The following is a 23,186-nucleotide window of genomic DNA, read 5'->3' as shown; positions in this document are numbered from 1 at the left end:
CTATGGAGCGACATTCTGCATGTTGTAATACATGCAGAATGTGGTTTGGCATTGCCTTGCACAAATAATGAAGGCCTACCCTGAGAAAATGCTGTGTGGCTGGCAGCTTTATGCTACTCCTTCACAGATGTGCAAGTCAGTGAACAGTGTGCAGTGTACTAATGAACCCCTGTACTCTCTACAGATGCTGTTTTTTTGTACTCACTCCTCTGATAACAAGCTGGATAGTCTCTCTCCTTTTTAGCCTAGAAGACATCCATCTGTTCTACAGAGAATTTAAATTTTTGATTTGTTAGACTAGAAACCTGTTTCCCACTTTGCCTCAGTCCCCCTCAAATAAGCTTGGAACCAATAAATGTGGCAGCATATCTGAATCTTGTTTATGTTTGTTTTGTTCTTTCCATTTTAAATGTTTAAAGTCACATTTCTGAATGCAGTGATCCTGAATCCATGCAGTGATTAACAGTGCTGGGAGTGCTGCTTGAGGACTGGCAGATGACCATCCAAATAAGGTTTTTGGCAGAGTCCCAGGAATTCTGTGGCCTATTAAATATTTTGAAATTACGGTAGATGAAGAAATTTGCAGTTTCTCTGTGTGTATGTGTGTCTTTAAAATTATGGATCCTGTCCAGTCAGTTGCTGCCCCTGTTCCAATGTTTTTGCAAGTTTGAACTTGTATCTAATTAAACATTAGCATAAGTTTTAACATTCTATATGTTCTAAAAAATGTTTAAATCAGTATTTTCTGATTATCATTTGTGCAAAATTCTAAGATTATTTGAAATATGTGTATACTCTTTGAATCTTTAAATATAAATTGTACTTTATATGAAGCTTAAGCATAAATTCAATGAGGAATCACTCATCTGCCTGCTTTCCCGGGTGCTAGTCTGCCTTTCTGTTCTCTACATCACTACTGCTTTCCCACCCTGTCGATCTCAATACTGTCATTATTATTCTCATCCAATCATTTTCTTGCTCACCTCCTTTGGGCCAATCATCCTCCACTTTGTGTAGTTTAAATCTGTGCCATCTGTCATTCTCTCTCATATGTGCAACCCACCTCCTCCCCATCTCCACCTCACGGACACCTTAGTCAGACCTTCACTCGAGCCTTAGTCTTCACCTTTACCAACACCAGTATCTAGACTCCAGGGGGTCCTATCCTAATTCCCATCACCGCTGGGATTTCTTTCTGCCATGGTGGGTCTAATCAACAAATACATCAATTTCTCTGTCTCAATAAATCGTGTTCAAATTCTTACAAGTGATCTCTTCTTATCAAACTAGGATTGGGATGACGATGGGTAACTAAACTACATTTGTCTATGCAATTCAGCATCAAAATATGAAAAAAAGTCCACTCAGCAAAATTCACGCTAAAGGGAGTGCAGGTCCAGTTTTTCCAGTCTGGAGCTGATTAAACAAATAACACATGGAAAAAATAGAAAACCTTTTAGAAGCCATGACATAAAAAAGAGAAAAAGAAAACCACCGTTCCATGTCTCTTTAGTAGTGCTGACTCCTCTAATTGACCCATATTGCGAGGATTAGTTTAAGAGCTTGTTATAAAGTGACAATACAAATGCTTGGTGGGATGATTGAATTTTCCTGGTGAGTCACACATTCTGTTTTACTTGGCAATTTGGCTAGAAGTGTTATGTGGTCTAACAAGACATTCTATGCATTTTCAGACAGAGGAACAGCAATGAGCAGATTTACAGTGTGCGCCAAGAATTGTTTCAGTCCTGCCCTTTGTGTCATACAGTTGCAGACATGTTTACCTAGCAGCCGCTTGCTACAAACAGCCTCCTTTTGTTGGAGTGAGCAGCTCCACTGCAGGCACGTGCATAAAGCTGCTTTGTTGAGGGAAAAGAAAGAGTTACTCATTCTTTGTATCCACCCACATTTCCTTTGGAAAAGAATTTGAATTGTCAAGCTTCTGGAGCCAAGCTGACAGTCTTCGTTTAGGAAAAAGACAGTATTAGATTCAATGTAACCATGGAAGACTCAGTTCTTACACTCATTCCCATGTCTTATGTCTCAATTTGTTGGTTTCTTTTTGTGGCCTCTAAATGTAGAATAACTGTTTAGAGTGACTTCAGGGGTCAAGATGACACACACCTCAACTCTAATGTATGTTTGGCAAACAATAAGAGGCTTATTTAAAAGCACACAGTAGGCTAAAGAAACACGATTAATTCTGATGGGTCTTCTTAGGAATAGTAATTATGGGGTTTAACCAGAATTTTCTAAATGCTGCTCAACCATTCCTTGCATTGCAGAGAGTGAAAGAGAGACTGTAAAACTTTGCCCTTACTCATTGGCTCATTGAAACACGAGATATGTTGCACGTCTTGTTTTTGCGTACGCAAATGTATAATTAGCATTTGACTGGCACTTCTTTTCAACACCCACCAAATCCAGAGAAATTTCTGTGTCAATAAAACACAGCAATGTTTGCTTTTTTTCAGCCATGCCTGTCCCTCCCTGCCATTCCTCCGTTGCTACTCATTGCTGGGCAGACATTGCAAACCGCCAACTTTCAACCAGCATGCCTACAGAGACCGCCTTGGGGTACTTAGGAAAAATAACAGATTTCAGACTTGATGTAACTCCATTGCTCCATCCACTGGTTGTTGATGCGAGCTGCACCCATGCAGGGTGAGCCCCAGAGACTGCAGGAAAGATATACAGTCTATACAGTTTGCACACACGCCCTAGGCTAACTGCTGAGGCTTGTGGATCCTGCACGCATTATTCTAAAGTCACATAAGTTTGATAATTTAGGTTGTAGCAGATCATATGAAATTACTAATTAGCTAGAGGGGTTTCACATGCATACTCTTTAAGTATATATGCAATTAGTTAAAATGAACATATTGCTTTTCTATCTGATTGATTTTGCTGGCAGATAGTTTGCTGGCCTTCTTGTGTTTGAGAGTGCCTAGTGGATGCTCAGCTGACTGAACACCCCCTCAGTTATAAGATAAAAAACACGCTGATTCACTGCTGCTCTGTCTGTTACTGCCAAGCCATTCTCTCGTATCAGCAATGATATCTATGTGATTTTAAGCTTGAAGTCTTGCCATTCAAAAATGTTTACTGAGATGAAAACAATGAATATATAATTTCTGAAGTGCCACAGATGTTTTCACAATACAATATAGTGTTTTTATAAAGCATATATTGAGTTCATTCTCTGAAATATTAACCCCCTCGTTCCCACGTCCTTGGAGCCAAGTTTCTTCTGATTTGCTGTCCCTGCACTCCAACGGAACTGTGTGCCTGAGATCGCAGTGTCAGGGATATTTGCTTTCTGTGATGAGGATCCATGAGTAGGAAAAGCCACTAGGAATAAAAAAGGGTGTTGCAAAACCAGTGTGAAGCCTGAGCTTCTGGTTCACAGAGAATACGTGCAACTCTGCTGGATAAGAATGTCCACCATTGTATAGGGATGAAATAAATTAAGGAAAAGCAAGGAAAAGGTCCTGTTAAGGTTAACTTAGTTTGAAGTTTGCATTACATAACCAATATGAACATGCTTTCTACCTACACAGTTCTTGACTGTCTGACCTCAGCTGCTCCTAATTACAGAGTTTACTGCCTCCTGATTGAGCTACAAACTCCCTAAAAGAGTTCTTAATATCTACAGAACAGCACTTTGGCTTACTGATTTTAATGCTTAACAAACCTGGCATGCACTGCTGTCAGTGCAATGAAAGGGGAAAAGATGCAGGAATATTTTTGGTACATGTGATATTTTGCACTTAGTAATTTTAAAAAAAGAGGAATATGAAAAAAAATCTGTCAAAGCTTGCTTGAAGCCACGTGACGTTTCTAACTTACTAACACTATTCATTGCCCATAAAAGCTACCCTGATGTTTTATTATTTGGAAAAATAATTAATGATTTCTTATGAAATAGAGTGATAATGCACTTAAATTAAATAAATAATATAGTGTTCCCTCTGGTGATTTTAGCCCAGAGAAAAATAATATTGGATAAATGTTACACGCCTTACTTGCAACAAGCTCCGGGCAAACAAACCACATTTTGTGAGCCTGGTCTCGACCGCCTGCCTTTCAAGAAATATGAGAAATGTCAGTCGAGGTCAGAGGTCTTTATTTTTACATTAATTTTCACTGGTAAGAATTAATGGGCTGTTTGTCAAAACCTAAGAGGCTGCTTCAGTGAAGTCAGTGTCGCATTAATGCTGATGAACTCTCGAGCATTCTCAGCACATCCTTCCATCAGACAAATGTATGTAACTCATGCAGTCCCCGTTAAGTAATAATGATAACTAGCAATGTTCCTTTGCATAATTATCACCTGATATTGTTCAAAACAATTTTAATTTGATTTAGCTGGGGGAGATATTTCTACATGAATAAAGACAAGGAGGGGTGCAGCATTTAGGCTTTTATGCATGAGCTCTTCTGTTAAAATGTCCCCAAACACAAGGATAATGACGGTATAGATTTTCTTTTCACAGCTGTGATCCGGATCAAACGTTACTTTTTAGGGCGATTCTGGTTTCTGCCAACTGCTCTGTAGTTATCCTCTGTATTCGTTACGTAAATGTTAATGCGATGAACCGCAGAGCCATAATCCTCTTTTGCTTTGTCACCGCAGGTGAAAGCAGTCACATCTCTTGTACTCGTAGACATTTGAGTCCCTGAAAGATATGAAGGCGAGAGTCAGTCCAAACACAACATTCAGAAAAATACTGCACCACTCCAAACGCGAGTTAATTTCAAAAACATTTAAGTTTTATTAGAACAGTTAACATTCACCTTCAGTAAGTTTAATAGATTTTCCGACTACAAAAGCGCAGTGTATTTTCTCCTGCGAGTCCCTATTCTGATATATTTGATTTTGTACTACTAATTATACCTTTTGCTACACAGAATTACACTTCACCTTTTCTAAACACTTAATCTTAGGACAAAACTTGATTAATTCACAGTTTTTAAATTTGTTGGTAGACCAGCTGGCATTTATTTCGTTTTTAAAAAATAATGCCCAGCGTTCAAAATTCTACAAGGAAAACGACACAGCAATAACAACATGATGAATTCTACAGAACTACAAAAAAAAAATCTCCCTTGTGAACCTGGCACTCTTCCATTTTTATCTGTTCCTGTGTGAAAATGTCATCTCATCCAGGTACAGCACAGCTGCGTCCATTTCCAGAGCCTATACTCAAAATAACAGGTATCTCGCCTGAGGCAATTTCAACTTCAGGAAGAATTATCATCTTATAACTTTGAGTTGCACTGAATATTGATCTGTCAGCTAGGTTTTGTGCCCTCTTGGTTGTTGGCTGTAAAAAAAACACAACAAAACTTCATACACAGAAGCTTAGTGATGAGTATATTTCTCATTGTCAGTTCATAAATGACCCTTTGAAAAAGCAAATGGTGTTACGGTATCACTATAACCATGCTTATCTGCAGGACGAGCCTTAGTGGATGTCAAAGTGAGCATCGTGACATTTAGACTGACGCTCTAGTATGACTGAGGGCTCATATAGCAGATCATCCTCTCCAAGAGTTGAACTGTGATCCAAGTTGACAAAGTTAGGGATGTTGAAGTGAGAAAGAAAGGTGCACTCTCTGTCTGTCTTGCTCTGTTCTATTAGTCCAGTAAGCTGTTGGTGGACCCCAGCCTCCTCAATGTCTTCTTCCATCTCGTCCATCCCAGAGGAGCTGACACCTCTGTTCCGGTTGAAGGTTCCCTGCTCGGCTCGGGCCCCGGTGTGCTTTCCAGCTCTCTTTTCTTCTACTTTTTGCTTCCCGTGACCCTTGTCTTCCTCATTGATGTAGAAATTAAAATATGAACGGGATCCTGCTAGCAACGGACGTGAGAAGGCTTTGTCGTTTTCATCCTGGTGACCATCAATGTCTACCAGACAGCTTCCCGGTCGATGACGCTTTTCAGCCGAGTCTGGGTTACTGTTATGAAACAAAGAAAGATGAGAGTGAGATTACAGCAGGAGAAGGCTTTAACAATATGAGGCGCTTTTTTTGGTCATTTTTGTCCTGAATGTAACATTAGTTCAATAGAAAAAATTAAGGATTTTTTTGTTCTCCATTGCTTTTTTGCTTCTGTGTCTGGAAATGGATTCTTAAAATCACCCATGCTGAAAAAGGAACAGGGTTGAGCAGGGGTAACTACTTACTCTGCCTTGGTTTAACCACAGAGCTGTATTCAGTCTGACATTATATAAGTGACTTCTCACCAATTTCCAGTTCTGGTTATTATTTTGAAATGGAAAATGTGCCTTTGACAATACGAAGCTCAGCGCCAGTTCAAATATCTTTTGTAAAAAGCACAATATAAAATCAGTAAAGAGGCAGTTGAAAAATTACAGGCAAAACATGAACCCTAGACTTATTCACATAATGGTTTGTATTCATTCTGTATTTTTCTTAAGGCTAACTGTTCCCATCCAAACGACACAAGAGGTGACGGATGAGTATGAAAGTGATGTGAATAATATGCTACGGTTTTTCCAGTCATCACATTGTGAAGTAGTTAAACACGTTTTGGAGATTTTGGAACAAAGTGTATAACAAAACACTCCACCACCATCACGGATGGATGATCCGCTGTGGGCCATCCCTGCAGCAGCATTCTCAAAACTAGAGGAATCATTGTCAATGAGCGATGAATTGATGGTGACCAATCGCTTTAAGTTAATTTACATTGGCCTTTTTTTATTTGTCACTCATCTATATATGTATTCAACATGACATAATTATATTACAATGTCTTACAACATACAGTAATGTGCAAAATGCCCAGTAATCTCTCATTTCTTTATATTTTGCTTTGAAAGAGACAGACCTTCTTGTAATTTTTCTAAAGTGCTCTTGAGCTATAGCTCTCTAGGCTTTCTGAAGGTCTTTGATTCAGAAAGCCTGGAGCGCTATAGCTCAAGAGCACTTTTTAATTTCTTTGGATATTAGCTGTTTTTCCAGTCATTTTCAGGCCGGTCCTTGTACCTGAGGATTTCTGTTTTTTTGTTCAGCTACTTAAAACTGACCTATGATTCATTGAAGCATTAGAAGGACCTAAATCAAGACATGTGCCAGTGTTGACATACAGTTGAGCAAAGAATCTATTTTAAATTGTACCTTTAGGCAAATTGTTATTAGCAGCCTGTCACAAACACACAACATGTGTTCCCATTTCTTTAGTTACATTTTCAAAAATGCCAAAGATAAAGGCTTTTTCACCAATAAGGTAAATCCAAATGAGCTGTTAGCAGAAAACTAGGCATGTCTTAGCATGGTTTGCAGTGTGACCCTAAAACATGGAGAAGAAACTGGACAAGTGGAGGACAAAAGAAGAAGTGGGAAGCCTAAAAAACAATTTACAGCAGATGAACACTATCTGATGGTCATAGTCTTAAAAAATAGGAAAGAAATCTGGCAAAGAACTGAGACAGGGGCCGAGTGATACATCTAACCTGATCCATTTACTATTAATTGAAGCCTCATTTGACATGGTCTCTGTGGAAGGGTGGCTGTCGAGAAGCCACCCTTTCATTGGGAAACAAGGAGGAAATGCTAAAGTATTCCAAATTACACATGAACTGGGCTGAAAATAAATGGCAACAAGTCTTATGGACTGCTGGACTTCAATGTTATTAAAACAGTGTAGGATCATCTTGAGAAAGAATGGTGCAAAAGGCACCAAGCATCCAAAGAAAGGCTTTGGGATGCCCTTCAAGGAGCCCAGAGAGCTATTCCTGCCGACTGCTTAAATAAATGACCACAAAGCTTGCTTAAGAGAGTTCAGGCTGTGGTGAAGAATTAAGGTGGACATACCAACAAAATGACTTTCAAGCTCATTAGAATTGTACAGACACTGTTTCTGCATTACAAACTGTATTTATTTCGCACATGTTTCAAAAATGTTTACACTATTTCCAGTTTTTCTAGAAAACTAATAAATAATGTGGGGGTAGCTCAAGACTTTTGCACAGTCTACTGTCAGAACAGCATCCCTGAAACTCATCAGCTCACTCTTAAACAGCCACCTAGATGAGAAGTGCTAAGTGCTTATTTCCTTGAGCTCTCCACGGTGCTTTAAATGTCCTTGTAGGGGGAAATGTGAAAGTGGAAATAAACATGGGCTCCAGCCTGCTATTATACCCACTCTTGATGTGGCGCTCCTGTCTTTGTGAGCAGAGTGAGAACAAAGAACATGAAAATCACGAACACAGCAAGTCCAACCCAAAAGCCGATGACGATGGAGTCTGAAAGGTCAGAGAAGGAAGAATCTTATTAGTACAATTAATGACTACATTAATCTCTGCTCTTCTCATTTTCTGTGTGTGACTTTTATTCTCAACTGGAAGCCTCACTCTGAGGACAGAATTCTTAATTGTGTTGTAAAGAGTGAAATTTCGTTCGTCTAACATTTGATTAAAGTAACCGAATTGTTTGGCATTACAATTTGGTCTCATTAATTGGCTTGACTATTAGGCTTCCACTGGAGTATAAAACGGCACTACAGGTGCTCCACGAACTAAATCTGCTACACAATGTTGCTGAGAAACAGACAGCGTTCAGCTAAAGCAATAATGCAAGGAGTAAGGGGGACCAAAGGGTGATGAATCATTTAATTAAAAGTGCGCTGGAAGGCATACACATAGGCTACACATAACACAGCCATAGACATAAACACTGCACAATTTAGAAGGAGATCAGAAACAAACGTCTTAGTAATGTGTTTGGCTTACATCTGTGCGCTTTGAGTCCCTCGAACGACACGGGCTCTTCGTCCTCATAATATTCATACTGCCACACGTAGTCACTGCGACGTGCGCTTGTTTGGCTCCGGTTGTGGAAGTCGGACATTTCAACCTAATTTTTTTTTCGTGATATAACAGTAGAAGACAAATCAAATCAATCCAGTCAGAACGCCATATGAGTGAGACGCTATAGTATCCAAAACGTTTGCAAACAGGCAATCTCCAGGAATGTTAGATCTTTCTACTGTTGTTGAAAATAAATTCAAAGGCTGGACATTTGGGGAATCCCCCGAACAACTCCTTGAACGTTATTTCCGTTAATAACGTAATTACAAAGCGACCAAAATTTGGAAAAAGAGTACAAAAATTCACCGCGTTACCGTTACGCAAAAACTCTATCCATCCTCGTGTGAGTCCAGTAAGCGAAGCAACAGCCTTTTGGGGAGCTTCTCAGTGCGCATCACCCTTACCCAACAGTCTCTGTACTAGTGTCTCACTTACTCCCGGAGATAAAGAGACTACGCTGCAAGATGCTCGTGTCCTCGAACCCATGCCAAGGCATTTGCAGTAGGTTGACTAAATGTACTGAAGACACGTACAACACTGCCGACTGAAATTCTTCTGTGTACGTCAAATTAATTTATGTATTTATTTTAAACCAAAGTTGTGTATTTAGATAGATACTGCAAAACGGGTGCACATTTCCCTTAGCCTAAACGTGACAAACCAGAGTCATTATATAAAGTATAATTGATGGTTTGGAGGAGAATAATAATTTACGGTGTTATGAATTGAATAAAGTACGAAGTAGATTTACAATGTAAGCCCAACGCAGCTAAATAGCCTGGTAATACTATAATGATCCATCATAACATTTTGGAATAGGACAAAATTTGTCTAATGAGACAAAAGGTAATTACATGTTAATGCTCATCTGGAATGATTCATTAGGGGTCAGTGTGTGGGCTCACAAACACGAGGAACTAAAATAAGCTGTTATTACAATGTAGAATTTAATTATGCTGGCTAGATATTAATTTTATTCAGTTCCCTGATTTGTTCTTGTCTTTTCGCTCAGTAATTATACCAAAGTGCCAATTTTCAATATGCTTCACAATTATGTACTTTGGCATGCCCACATTGCAGTACAGTGTTTTAAAAGTTATTCAAGAATTGAATTGATTGATTTTTCTCAAAAGAAAATCATTAAAGGCGTTCATTGGAAATAGTCCAAATCAAACTGTGATGCCAATTTCAAAGTTTAAAACAGGCAGAACAGATAAAATATGCTGCATCTATATCTATCTATATCTATCTATATCTATATCTATATCTATATCTATATCTATATCTATATCTATATATATATATATGCACGGTATGTACCGGTGGTACATACCGTGCAGGGGCCTGTCCTTTCATGATGGTTCCTCGTCTCCCTCCTCTTTCATGGGTTTCTGCTGCCTGAGGTATTCACTGAGCACTCGGTCAGTTGGGGCCATCTTCCCAATATTCCCTTCCCCAAGAAGGGAAGGGAATATATATATATATATATATTCCCTTCCCCAAGAAGGGAAGGGAATATATATATATATATATATACAAGAAGGGAAGGGAATATATATATATATATATATATATATATATATATATATATATATATATATATATATATATATATATATATATATATATATATATATATATATAAAAACACCCAGCACGCCCCTGCGGGCGGTTTATCCTTCAAGCTCGGGTCCTCTACCAGAGGCCTGGGAGCTTGAGGGTCCTGCGCAGTATCTTAGCTGTTCCCAGGACTGCGCTCTTCTGGACAGAGATCTCCGATGTTGTTCCTGGGATCTGCTGGAGCCACTCGCCTAGCTTGGGAGTCACCGCACCTAGTGCTCCGATTACCACGGGGACCACCGTTACCTTCACCCTCCACATCCTCTCGAGCTCTTCTCTGAGCCCTTGGTATTTCTCCAGCTTCTCGTGTTCCTTCTTCCTGATATTGCTGTCATTCGGAACCGCTACATCGATCACTACGGCCATCTTCTTCTGTTTGTCTACCACCACTATGTCCGGTTGGTTAGCCACCACCATTTTGTCCGTCTGTATCTGGAAGTCCCACAGGATCTTAGCTCGGTCATTCTCCACCACCCTTGGGGGCATGTCCCATTTTGACCTCGGGACTTCCAGGTTATACTCGGCACAGATGTTCCTGTACACTATGCCGGCCACTTGGTTATGGCGTTCCATGTATGCCTTGCCTGCTAGCATCTTGCACCCTGCTGTTATGTGCTGGATTGTCTCTGGGGCATCTTTACACAGCCTGCACCTGGGGTCTTGCCTGGTGTGATAGACCCCAGCCTCTATGGATCTTGTGCTCAGAGCTTGTTCTTGTGCTGCCATGATTAGTGCCTCTGTGCTGTCTTTCAGTCCAGCTTTGTCCAGCCACTGGTAGGATTTCTGGATATCAGCCACCTCCTCTATCTGCCGGTGGTACATACCGTGCAGGGGCCTGTCCTTCCATGATGGTTCCTCGTCTCCCTCCTCTTTCTTGGGTTTCTGCTGCCTGAGGTATTCACTGAGCACTCGGTCAGTTGGGGCCATCTTCCTAATGTATTCTTGGATGTTCGTTGTCTCATCCTGGACTGTGGTGCTGACACTCACCAGTCCCCGGCCCCCTTCCTTCCGCTTAGCGTACAGCCTCAGGGTGCTGGACTTGGGGTGAAACCCTCCATGCATGGTAAGGAGCTTTCTTGTCTTTATGTCAGTGGCTTCTATCTCCTCCTTTGGCCAGCCTATTACCCCAGCAGGGTACCTGATCACGGGCAGGGCGTACGTGTTGATGGCCCGGATCTTGTTCTTACCATTCAGCTGACTCCTCAGGACTTGCCTGACCCTCTGCAGGTACTTGGTGGTTGCAGCTTTTCTAGCGGCCTCTTCATGGTTCCCATTCGCCTGTGGGATCCCCAAGTACTTGTAACTGTCCTCTATGTCTGCAATGTTGCCTTCTGGTAGTTCAATCCCCTCAGTTCTGACTACCTTCCCTCTCTTTGTTACCATCCGACTACACTTCTCCAGTCCGAACGACATTCCAATGTCATTGCTGTATAGCCTGGTAGTGTGGATCAGTGAATCGATGTCTCGTTCACTCTTGGCATACAGCTTGATGTCATCCATGTACAGGAGGTGGCTGACAACTGCTCCGTTCTGTAGTCGATATCCGTAGCCAGTCTTGTTAATGATCTCACTGAGGGGGTTCAGGCCTATGCAGAACAGCAGTGGGGACAGAGCATCTCCTTGGTAGATCCCGCACTTGATGGTGACTTGTGCTATGGGCTTGGAGTTGGCCTCTAGTGTTGTACGCCACATCCCCATTGAGTTCCTGATGAAGGCTCTTAGGGTCCCATTGATCTTGTACAATTCTAGGCATTCCAGTATCCAGCTGTGGGGCACTGAGTCATAGGCCTTCTTGTAATCAATCCAGGCAGTGCACAGGTTGGTCAGTCTGGTCTTGCAGTCTCGGCTGATTGTTCTGTCTACCAGTAGCTGGTGTTTTGCGCCTCTGGTATTCTTGCCAATTCCTTTCTGTGTCCCGCTCATGTATTGACCCATGTGCCTGTTCATCTTAGCCGATATGATGCCTGACAGGAGCTTCCATGTAGTACTGAGGCAGGTTATTGGTCGGTAGTTGGAGGGGACCGGTCCCTTCTTGGGGTCCTTGGGGATCAGGACCGTCCGGCCTTCAGTTAGCCATTCCGGGTGTCTCTCGTTAACTAGCAGCTGGTTCATTTGTGCTGCCAGACGCTCGTGGAGTGCAGTCAGCTTCTTTAGCCAGTAGGCGTGAACCATGTCGGGCCCTGGTGCTGTCCAACTCTTCATACTGGAGACCCTTTCTTGGATATCTGCCACTGTGATGGTTACTGGACCCTGTTCAGGGAGGTCGCTGTGGTCAGCCCTCAGATCCTCTAGCCACTGAGCATTGCCGTTATGGGTTGCATCCTTCTCCCATATGCTCTTCCAGTATTGCTCCGTCTCCAGCCTTGGTGGTGCTGTTCTCTTATTGTTCCCTTGCCACTGAGAGTACACCTTTGCTGGTTCTGTGGAGAACAGCTGGTTTATTCTCCTGCCTTCTATCTCTCTGGTGTACCTCCTCAAGCGGCTGGCCAAGGCTGTGAGTCTTTGCTTGGCAGTTTCCAAGGCCTCAGGTATGGACAGCTTGCTGTATTTCTTAGGCACCTTATTTGTCGCACCTTTCTGCAACTCCGTTAGTTGGCTAACCTCCCTCCGTGCTACTTTGATCTTGCCCTCTAGCCTAAAGTAGCACGGAGGGAGGTTAGTTGGCTAACCTCCCTCCGTGCTACTTTGATCTTGCCCTCTAGCCTCCTTCTCCATGGAGGGTACTGCCCCTTGTCGCTGTTCAACTTGTAGCCAAGCATCTCACTGATCACTGTTGCCGTATTGTAGATCAGCTTGTTAGTGTCGGTAATCGTGGTTGTAGGTATTGCCCGTAGTGCTGCATTAACATCATCTAGCAGACCTTCTGAGGGAACTTCACGTAATCTTGGTAACCGGCTACGCGGGATCCAGGTTTCAAGCTTGGCCATGATCCTATTTTTCAGGTCAGTTCCTCTCGCACTCAACGATCCTTCTCCTATCGCACTTGGGGCTATGTACCCAATCTCGGGTGGGGGTGATGATATCTCCCCCCTGACCTGGCGTCCTGACTCCTCCTTGCCGTAGCATTTGTGTTGTACCTCGTCAATCTCTAGCTGTGAGAGCAGTCCCTTCTTTCGAATGTTGGAACACTGAGCTACTAGTTGTTTCGCCGTCATTGTGGATGTTGGGTATCGAAGAATTCATAGGTCCCTCATCCTATTCATGTAGCCCCTTCCGCCGGGGTTACTTGCATAGTAGCATTCCAACAACGCCCTGTTTTCGTCTCTTGCCCACCGATGCCTATATATATATATATATATATATATATATATATTCCCTTCCCTTCTTGGGGAAGGGAATATTGGGAATATTGGGAAGATGGCCCCAACTGACCGAGTGCTCAGTGAATACCTCAGGCAGCAGAAACCCAAGAAAGAGGAGGGAGACGAGGAACCATCATGGAAGGACAGGCCCCTGCACGGTATGTACCACCGGCAGATAGAGGAGGTGGCTGATATCCAGAAATCCTACCAGTGGCTGGACAAAGCTGGACTGAAAGACAGCACAGAGGCACTAATCATGGCAGCACAAGAACAAGCTCTGAGCACAAGATCCATAGAGGCTGGGGTCTATCACACCAGGCAAGACCCCAGGTGCAGGCTGTGTAAAGATGCCCCAGAGACAATCCAGCACATAACAGCAGGGTGCAAGATGCTAGCAGGCAAGGCATACATGGAACGCCATAACCAAGTGGCCGGGATAGTGTACAGGAACATCTGTGCCGAGTATAACCTGGAAGTCCCGAGGTCAAAATGGGAGATGCCCCCAAGGGTGGTGGAGAATGACCGAGCTAAGATCCTGTGGGACTTCCAGATACAGACGGACAAAATGGTGGTGGCTAACCAACCGGACATAGTGGTGGTAGACAAACAGAAGAAGACGGCCGTAGTGATCGATGTAGCGGTTCCGAATGACAGCAATATCAGGAAGAAGGAACACGAGAAGCTGGAGAAATACCAAGGGCTCAGAGAAGAGCTCGAGAGGATGTGGAGGGTGAAGGTAACGGTGGTCCCCGTGGTAATCGGAGCACTAGGTGCGGTGACTCCCAAGCTAGGCGAGTGGCTCCAGCAGATCCCGGGAACAACATCGGAGATCTCTGTCCAGAAGAGCGCAGTCCTGGGAACAGCTAAGATACTGCGCAGGACCCTCAAGCTCCCAGGCCTCTGGTAGAGGACCCGAGCTTGAAGGATAAACCGCCCGCAGGGGCGTGCTGGGTGTTTATATATATATATATATATATATATATATATATATATATATATATATATATATATATATATATATGCACCAGTGTAATTTGATCAGCCAGTATCTTTGCTGTACTTCAACATCATGTCTTAGTACTCAGAAATGGCTCTCATCTGTTTTGACCCATTATTGATAAAGTCCAAGATAAGTTTTATGAAAAATGTTAGCCAAGTTTATTAATCTCCCACCCACTGGGACTACTGATGGGATACACGATCCGACTTGCATCCATTTTAGTTTAATTAAGGGTTGTTGAACTGCTGAAAGACTGTGAACAGAGCCACCGTGATTAATGATTCAGAACCTAATTGTACCAAAGAAAATTTCAAAATGTTAGGATGTTACTTAGTGAGTTAAAAAATGTTTATTAAAACCCCGAAACGCAACCTCATGTAAATCCTTCTTTTCATCTTTAAATAAATCAGGCAACCTTCTTCATTAGTCCCACATTACTGTAATTTATGAAGTACCTCTTAAGCAGATGCACTTCAACCAGTTTATGTAAGCTTTCGTGCCCTCGTGGTCCACCAAAATGAATTGTTCACATTATGAAAATTACAATCACCAGAATGATCACAAATGCATATATATTAAAACCTTGGTGCCATTAGTGTTCTCAGTCTGCTTTACTCTGTTGAAAATTTTATGCCAGTGCAGGCCCAGGGTTTGAAGTATTTTCTCATTTCCAACAACCCAGCACTTTCAATTCATTTCAAAGTTAAATTCACTTCTATTTATATAGCACTAAATAACAACAACAGTCACCTCAAACCACTTTATATTGTAGGGTTAAGACCCTATAATATTAGAGAGAAACCCCAACAATCAGAGGACACACTATGAGCATGTACTTGGCGACAGTGGGAAGGGAAAAAAATCCCTTTTAATGGGAAGAAACATCTTGCAGAACCAGGCTCAGGGAGGGGCAGCCATCTGCCATGAGAGACAGTGAGGGGAAACTTAAGGGAGCAGAGCAGATAAGACAAGACACACATGGGAGAGGACCAGAGTTTAATTCATTTACTAATGATTTAATGTAATAGGGACAAAACAGGTGCAAAACAGGTAAGTAAAGAAGAAACATTCAGTTTTGTTTGGTTCAAAACTGAGTGCATAGTTTGCTCATTTACAGACTGTACACTGGGTTTTAGTGTCCTGATTAACAAAGACACACTTCCCAAGTATTAACGTGCCATTGTTTTCCCCCAGCACATACCAAGAGATCCTACAGAGTGACTGATGCCTCCAGTTACAGAGGGTGGGCCCTGAGTCTGCAGGCAAATGGTGGAGGTGTTAAGGAGTAATTTGCATTTTTATAGATTTGTTTTACACTGAATGAGGGAAATGCTCTGAACTGAAAAACTACAAAAAAGAAACAAAATCTTGATGTCTGTTTTTGGTTGTGTTGTTTCAATTATTTCTCCCACCCCTCTGATTGTCTGTTTCAGTCTAATTTTTTTTTTACCTCTTTCCTCAGTCCTTCATCTGCCTGTTTGGCTGCCCGAGTTCTTCACCACTGTGTTATTTTTTTAGACTTTACTCTTCATAACCGCAGAGTTGAATGTTTTCATGGTAACTCGAGAGTTTTAAACAGCTTTCTATTAAAACTCACCTTTGTTTTTGCTATAGCTGCTTGTCTGCCTCTATTGTGTTTGCAATCGGGTCGTCATTTGTGATGAACCTTAAACCATAACATAAATCAGTACCAAGGTTTTTAAAAGCCGTGTTCAGTGAAAAAGACACATCAAAGCTTAATGTCCACCGTTCTTTTCTTTTCGTCTTGTATTCATCTGTGGATCAATAATACATATTTCAGACAGTTTCTCAAAGCTTGCTTTGTTCTCCTTCAGCAACAATGGAAGATATTATGCTGTGGTGTTTTCACATGGAACATCTGAAGGGCTTTGATCAAAGGAAGTGTGTCCAGTGGTTGCTTGCAGTGCAATCGTTTAAGGACCTGTCAGTTAGTTTGATAGTGTGAACACTCATTGTACCACTGTCCGTCTGTCTGTCTGTCTGACTAACTGACTGACTGAGGAGCGTATGGAGCCTATACCAGCTGCCATTAGAGTGAGATGCAGGGAACACCATTATAGGTTGCCAGGATTAATAACACAGAGAGACAGACAACTATTCACCTTCACATTCAACATAAGGGCAATTTAGAATCACCAGTTAACCTAACCCCACTAAATGTAGGTCTTCGGACTGTGGGAGAAAGCCAGAGCAATTATAGCAGTCCTCGCTATAATTGCAGTGACAGTTTTACTGATGTGGTTGGATTTTTACCAAAACTATAGCCTATTAATATAATATTAATATAATAACAGCTGGTATTCAGAGACCAATCAGATTGGTATCCTGAGGTCAGATTTGTATATTGATTGGTTTAATGATGAGCTATTCAGTAATGACTACAATTAACCTGTAGTTAAAGATAGTGTTTAAAGGTAAAAGGTCTTGCTTTGAACGTTACACTTGATCTCCCCTAAAACGCCTGCAGTCCTCTGAGACATGTAAATGACCCTGTTCACTAGGTATGTGACTCATGACAGAAGATGCTGTAGGTAGGAGTGCTGTATGGTTTAAGGTTCAGCATTTTAAACATAAAATAAACTAGTAAAGCTAAAATATTCTAATCCATGATTAAAAATAAAATCTATTTAACCCTCTCAGGCTCAAATTAAACTTTTTGTTGCTAATGCACAACCAAGTCCTGCAGTGGTACTTTTGAGTAAAAAAAACTCATACAATATGTATGTGGGGTAATCAGGTTGTTAGTTTTTAACTGTTGCAAATCGGCAACGCCTGCCTTGAGAGGGTTAAAGAAATACAGTGTAAACACTGAAATGAAATGCATTTGTGTGTCCAGTGCTGTTGTGAGTGGATATATTTAGTTTGATGCTTTTGTTCCTCTGGACTTTTTCACAGCTACATTGCATTTACACATCATTACGTGAAATTGACAGCCAACAATGCATAATGTAAAAGTACACAGCAGACAGCATCAGTAGGCAGAACAAAACTACTGCTGCATTTATCACTTCTAATCACTTCAATTTCCTTCAGTTTGCCTAATAACATTCTAGTCACACTCTGCTGAAGCTTTAAAGCTACTACCACCCACTGCTCTGACTGCTTTGACTGCTCTGCAGCTGTCCATCCACAGAAATAGGAACACTGAAGACTCCTAAACAGATACTGTGAAATATTCATGGCTTTGTATCAGCATTGCCGCTACGTGCAATGCATAACTCTGCTACTGTTGCTATGAATTCATGCCTTTCACTCACCAGCAGTGAGTTCTTATCCAGGCTCTTCGAGTTCAGCTCTTTCTCTCTTATCTTTAGTCACAACTTTTTTTTTATTGCATCACACTGTCTGGGTTGATTCTCAGTTTCAAGCTCTGCAAGACTTGTGGCATTGACTAAGGCTGGGGTACCAACTGGAGATATAGGGGCATGCTTGTTGTACAAACACAAACCCGTTTTCAAACTCACACTTCTCATTAAGGTTGGTTAGGGACTCCAAAATCATCCTCAAAAATTCTCAGTTTCTCCTTTGTCATCCAAATTGTCTCTGATGAGGGGTATTTTTGAGTGCATCAGCTCCGATGGGTGAGTCTTTCTAAATCATTATTGTAAGAGTTGTATTGCAAGAGTTTACCACAGCGAAGAGCAGAAAGACAAGCAGAGCACCTTCATCTTCACACTTGCCCAGTGATTTATCCTTGTTTTTTATTTTTCCATCTGTGATTGAGGGTCAGTAACTGAAATAATGATGACAGAAAAGAGAGAAAAGGGTAACACTAGCAAAACAGATAGACCACGAAAAAGGTTAAGATGATTCTAAATCTTTTAGCGCATTTAAAACACAGCAAACTGTAGATAAACAGACAATTTCATTTGCAAACACTTATTACCCCTGTGTTATCCCCTATTATCCCTAGTACTTTAATATAAAGCCACATAAGTACAGCCACACAGGAACAATCTCACTTTTTTTCCTTATAACATCTGAGGTTCTGATGCACAAATTTATTGCTTGTGATTGATTTTATTTTTATGTTTTCCCTCATATTTTTCTCTGAATCATGTCTTTTTACAGTACATTTTACCCCATCAGATGGTTTCCAAGGGAACACTCTGGACTTCAATTAAGTGGGGAAGTGGATCAGTTCGACCTTCTACATAGCCATTCTCAGAACATAGCCTAGAGCTCACAGAATACACATAACATTAGCGTGAGAATCTTAAATGATTTTCTAGCATTAGATTATTGGCTTGCAGGTGCAGGAAGCTACACGTGAAGCTACCGGATAGCTTTGATTAAACTGACACTGAGCACCTGATGGATAAAGGATGCATGATTTCTTTTTTTCCCACAGCTTGATAATTACTGATCATTCAATATTCTTAGATGACACTGCACACAGAAATGGTCTCACACTACAAGCACAAAACAATGTACTATGCAGCATTTTGCAGGAGGTAAAGTAAAAGTTACTTTAACTTAAAGAGTGCATGGTTACAATGTAGCCCTTTACATTATCAGTCGTGTTTTCCGGATATGATTCGCTTGGTAGCAAGCATTGCAAAAAAATCATAGTGTTCTGAATTTATGAATCAAAAAAAGTACATTTTCCTCTCAGCCACTCATCCACCTCTTCATAGATTACCTCTGTAATATAATATGAACCCATAAGACTTTGTTCCTCAACAAACAGTTGAGCTGAAAGCCTAAAGATGGTATCAATGTTCTCATTGATACCATCTTTAGGTAATTGAATCAGGAGTTGCATCTTCTCCCACTCTGCTTTTACAGAAAGGCATGTTATCTACCTTAAAACAGGATACACAGAGATGACATTCTCAACACAGAATGGAGAGCAAAGGTCAAAGGGAGTATGTCCTGAAATCCTTTTAGCAAATCTAGTGTGGTAAGTTGGGGCACACTGCATCTTAAGAAGAAGAAGCAGAAGAAAGGTAAATGTAGCTATAACACCCTGAACTGAACTCTGATGTTGAAAACAACATCAGAGTTGTATGCAGCATGGCTTAGCATATAAAACTCCTCCTTGTAAATTCTTTATTAGTTTTCTCTGAATGGTGTATTTACTCAAGGACTGGTATGTAGCTGGAACCAACCCTACATAACATGTATTACACAATGTATACTCTATGTGGGGGCCGATTCCTCTATTTGGCTTAAAGGATCAAAGAACTTTAAATAGTCAACAAACCATGTAAGCTTGCTTTGCCCCTTTTTATTGACTCTAGAATAATAAATTACAGCTATTCTCATATCACCCAATTCTCCATCACAGTTTTGACAAAATAAATAAATAAATAAATAAATAAACAAACAAACAAACAAACAAATAAATAAATAAATAAATAAACAATTTCACTCAGTACAACAAGCTTTTTTTGGTCAGAGCTCTGAACACATTCTTATCTCTTAAATACTTTTTCACAGTGATACACTTGTGTTGATAAATGCTAACCACAGGAGACAGAAGTTAAACTGAACTACAGTGCAGACTCATTTCTAGAGCACAACTCAAAATTGGTCAGACTGGTTGCTACAGATGCAATTTAAGGTAAGTTCAGAGTTGCACGCAAGGGCAAGTTGAAGCTTGTTACCAGTGATGGATGGGGAAAAAAATGAAGAGGCAGCGGAGGAAGAGTAAGATAAAGAAAGGTGTTTTTTGTAGAGATTTTCTTCTACAAATGATAAACTATCCGAAAAGAAATGACTCATTATTGCTGAAACTATCTCATATTTTCCCACAGGGTATTATGTTTACTTTTTAAAATTATGTTATATGAAAAAAAAAGAAGTGAAATTGGTCTCTTTCATGAGTTATAGTGTGAGATATATAAATCCTACAAAATATACAATACATATAAAACATAAACATTTGCTATATGTTTTATTCTGTTACAGTTACATTTTTTTCTGAACTGCTAAAACACTTTTCTTGAAACCTTCCACTACTAATACAAAACAACGTTTTCAAACGGCGTTATAAAAAAGCTCCGGCATTTCTCGCAAAATCAAACACTCGCCTTAAAACCTTGTTCAAAGGCAACAATGGCAACAGATCATAAACAGGACAGTCACAATAAAAGCACAACTGAGCAGTCATTTCAAACTATATAAAGAAAAGATGAGTAGATGAAAAGAAGAATGTTCAAGGTATATAGCTGCAGGAGAAATGTTTGCTGTTTACAGTCCAGCAAGTGCATTTTGCATTGCATTATAGAAAAAAAATGATAGTGGGTTTTAAATTTACTGCATGTACATTAAAAAACATAGTGGAAAATAGAAATGGCAAGTTCCTTGCAGTGAAAAGCCTACAATGCACCGTAAATTGGACTGTCATTTGGCTTTATCGTGTCTTTGGGCTGGGTCAGGCCGCAGCACTTCATCAACGCTGCATACTCCCCCACACCAGCCAATGGGGACAGAACCGTCTGGTGTATCCAGCCTTGACACACATATCTCTTCCACTACCATACAAGAAAAACTCCCATATTAGGTTGAGGAAAGGGAGGTGGATGGTGCTTGGCAATAATTGCCCATAATTGTAACCATTCTGAACAGCAATGCAAGACCCAAGAAGATGCTCTGTATTATTTGGCCTTTGAGTCACATAATAGTGGGGAACCATATGATTTGCTTATGGCAGCACAGTGTCAAATTACCATGACTGAACAGGTATCCTACATCAAACATGTTCTATATGTTGAAATAGATATAATTTTCTAAGTGCTACAGAAAGACGGCATTGTGCTGTAGAGTATAATATGTGCAATATCGACTTACTGATGTGATTTCACTGAGCTTGAGCCTGCCATATCTATACTTTGTCTGAATGTGCACTTACTTGCACATGCTAAAAATGCAGCTCTTTGACCCTTTCTGAGTTGCACTCAAAGTGCATTTTCTTCATGTGCACCCTGTTGTCGCTGGAGACAGAGTCGCTGGTGGAAAGGCTGACGGTGTTGAATCCTACAAAGTCTGGACTGCCTTCAGTAACTTGTTGCTATATTTCCTGCAGTTTTATGGAGCTGTTTTGAAACAGCTTGTCAGGTATAATGGCCTTTTGCTGCTGAGTGAATTTCCACCCTTGTGTGGCAATCTTGCAAGTCCATAAAGATAGATGTGCAGTTACAAAAATATTAATGCAGTACAGTATTAACTCTGATGACCTTGGTTACTAAAACTAAAACTGCATAAATTATACAGTGCTGATATAAAGACAGTAACTAAACACAGTGGTGCTGTACCTGTTCTCTTGTCTTGATCTATGAATTTTGGTGGACACAAAGAATCTGCTCATGTTGGGTTGCACTCTTTGTCCTGTTCCTTATAGTCATTCCATGAACAAGACCATTGTCTGTTATAGTAGCTTGAATTACATGAGAAATCATTACTCTTTGTCTTGCTCTTCATCCTCCTAGGCTCCTTGAATTTCCTGTTGTACCCTGTCTATGACATGTATTCTGCCTCTCTGATAATTTCAGTCTATTGTAGATATGAAACCAATAACTTCAACAACCTGTGTGCTCTCTGAACTGGCTTATATTGGCTGTGTCACATCATTGGGAACAAATGTGATCGATTTTAATTTAGGACATCTGTGCTTTATGTACCTTTTGCCATTTGTGCATCACAGTGTTAAATATTTGTAATGATAATGTTTTTAGAGTTTTGCAAAAATTAGTCACTGAGATCTGTAAATTGTGTTTATGGCCACTGAGCACTTGGTTCAGACAATGAGTTTTAGTGTTTCAGCAATTCAGAAAAATTCTGAATTCACCATCTAACAACTTCTCAGTAGCTACATTATTCTGACAGGTTGTGTGAATGATCAGATAATAATTGTGGTTCCAGGCACAAACTGATTAAACTGTTGATCTGTTGGTGAGGTTTTGCCAACAGAGTGAGAAATATTTCAAATTTAGTTTGAAAGCTGGATTTTGAGTTTAGAAATTAAAGCTTGCAAGCTTTGAAGAAATGTGTATTAACAGCTGGAATGTTGACTTAAAAGTCATGACATGAAAGTACTCTATGGTTTCTAGAATTGATGTTCCGACTGCGCACATTTCTTTTTTACCATTCTATTTTATTTTAAGCGTATGTATATTATTCAAACAGTGCAAAAACAAACAAGGAATGTATTCTGAAACTATGGGGGATGCTCTGGTTTGATTCAGCATCTCTACTCACTATACTTTTAAAATAATTCTTTCAGATAAGAAAAGGCTGAGAAAAGTATTTTTTAATCATTTATTTGACCAGCGTCATAGTAGAGCAGCAGCCTATCTCAGCCTGATCCACTGCTGCCACTTTACAATCACCAAATAGTTTTAAATAAATATCTTTGCACTGTGAGAGCACCCTGAGAAAACCGATGATGCACAGCAGACTACAGCC

General features: G+C 40.6%; 1 protein-coding gene across 1 annotated transcript; it reads right to left on the bottom strand.

Moving 5' to 3' along the window:
• Positions 1–4,751: 4,751 nt before the first annotated feature.
• LOC113006508 (melanocortin-2 receptor accessory protein 2A) lies at positions 4,752–9,243 on the bottom strand. The gene is made up of 4 exons (XM_026142523.1): positions 9,149–9,243; positions 8,757–8,880; positions 8,171–8,270; positions 4,752–5,958 (listed from the first exon to the last, which is right to left on the bottom strand). The coding sequence occupies exons 2-4, from the start codon at positions 8,872–8,874 to the stop codon at positions 5,469–5,471; spliced, it is 708 nt and encodes a 235-aa protein (XP_025998308.1). The 5' UTR covers positions 8,875–8,880; positions 9,149–9,243; the 3' UTR covers positions 4,752–5,468.
• Between the last annotated feature and the right edge of the window lie 13,943 nt (positions 9,244–23,186).

The sequence above is a fragment of the Astatotilapia calliptera genome, chromosome 15, assembly GCF_900246225.1.
Source record: "Astatotilapia calliptera chromosome 15, fAstCal1.2, whole genome shotgun sequence".
Taxonomy (NCBI): Eukaryota; Metazoa; Chordata; class Actinopteri; order Cichliformes; family Cichlidae; genus Astatotilapia; species Astatotilapia calliptera.
Note: the sequence above shows the minus strand (reverse complement) of the source record. Positions and strands in the feature narration are given on the sequence as shown.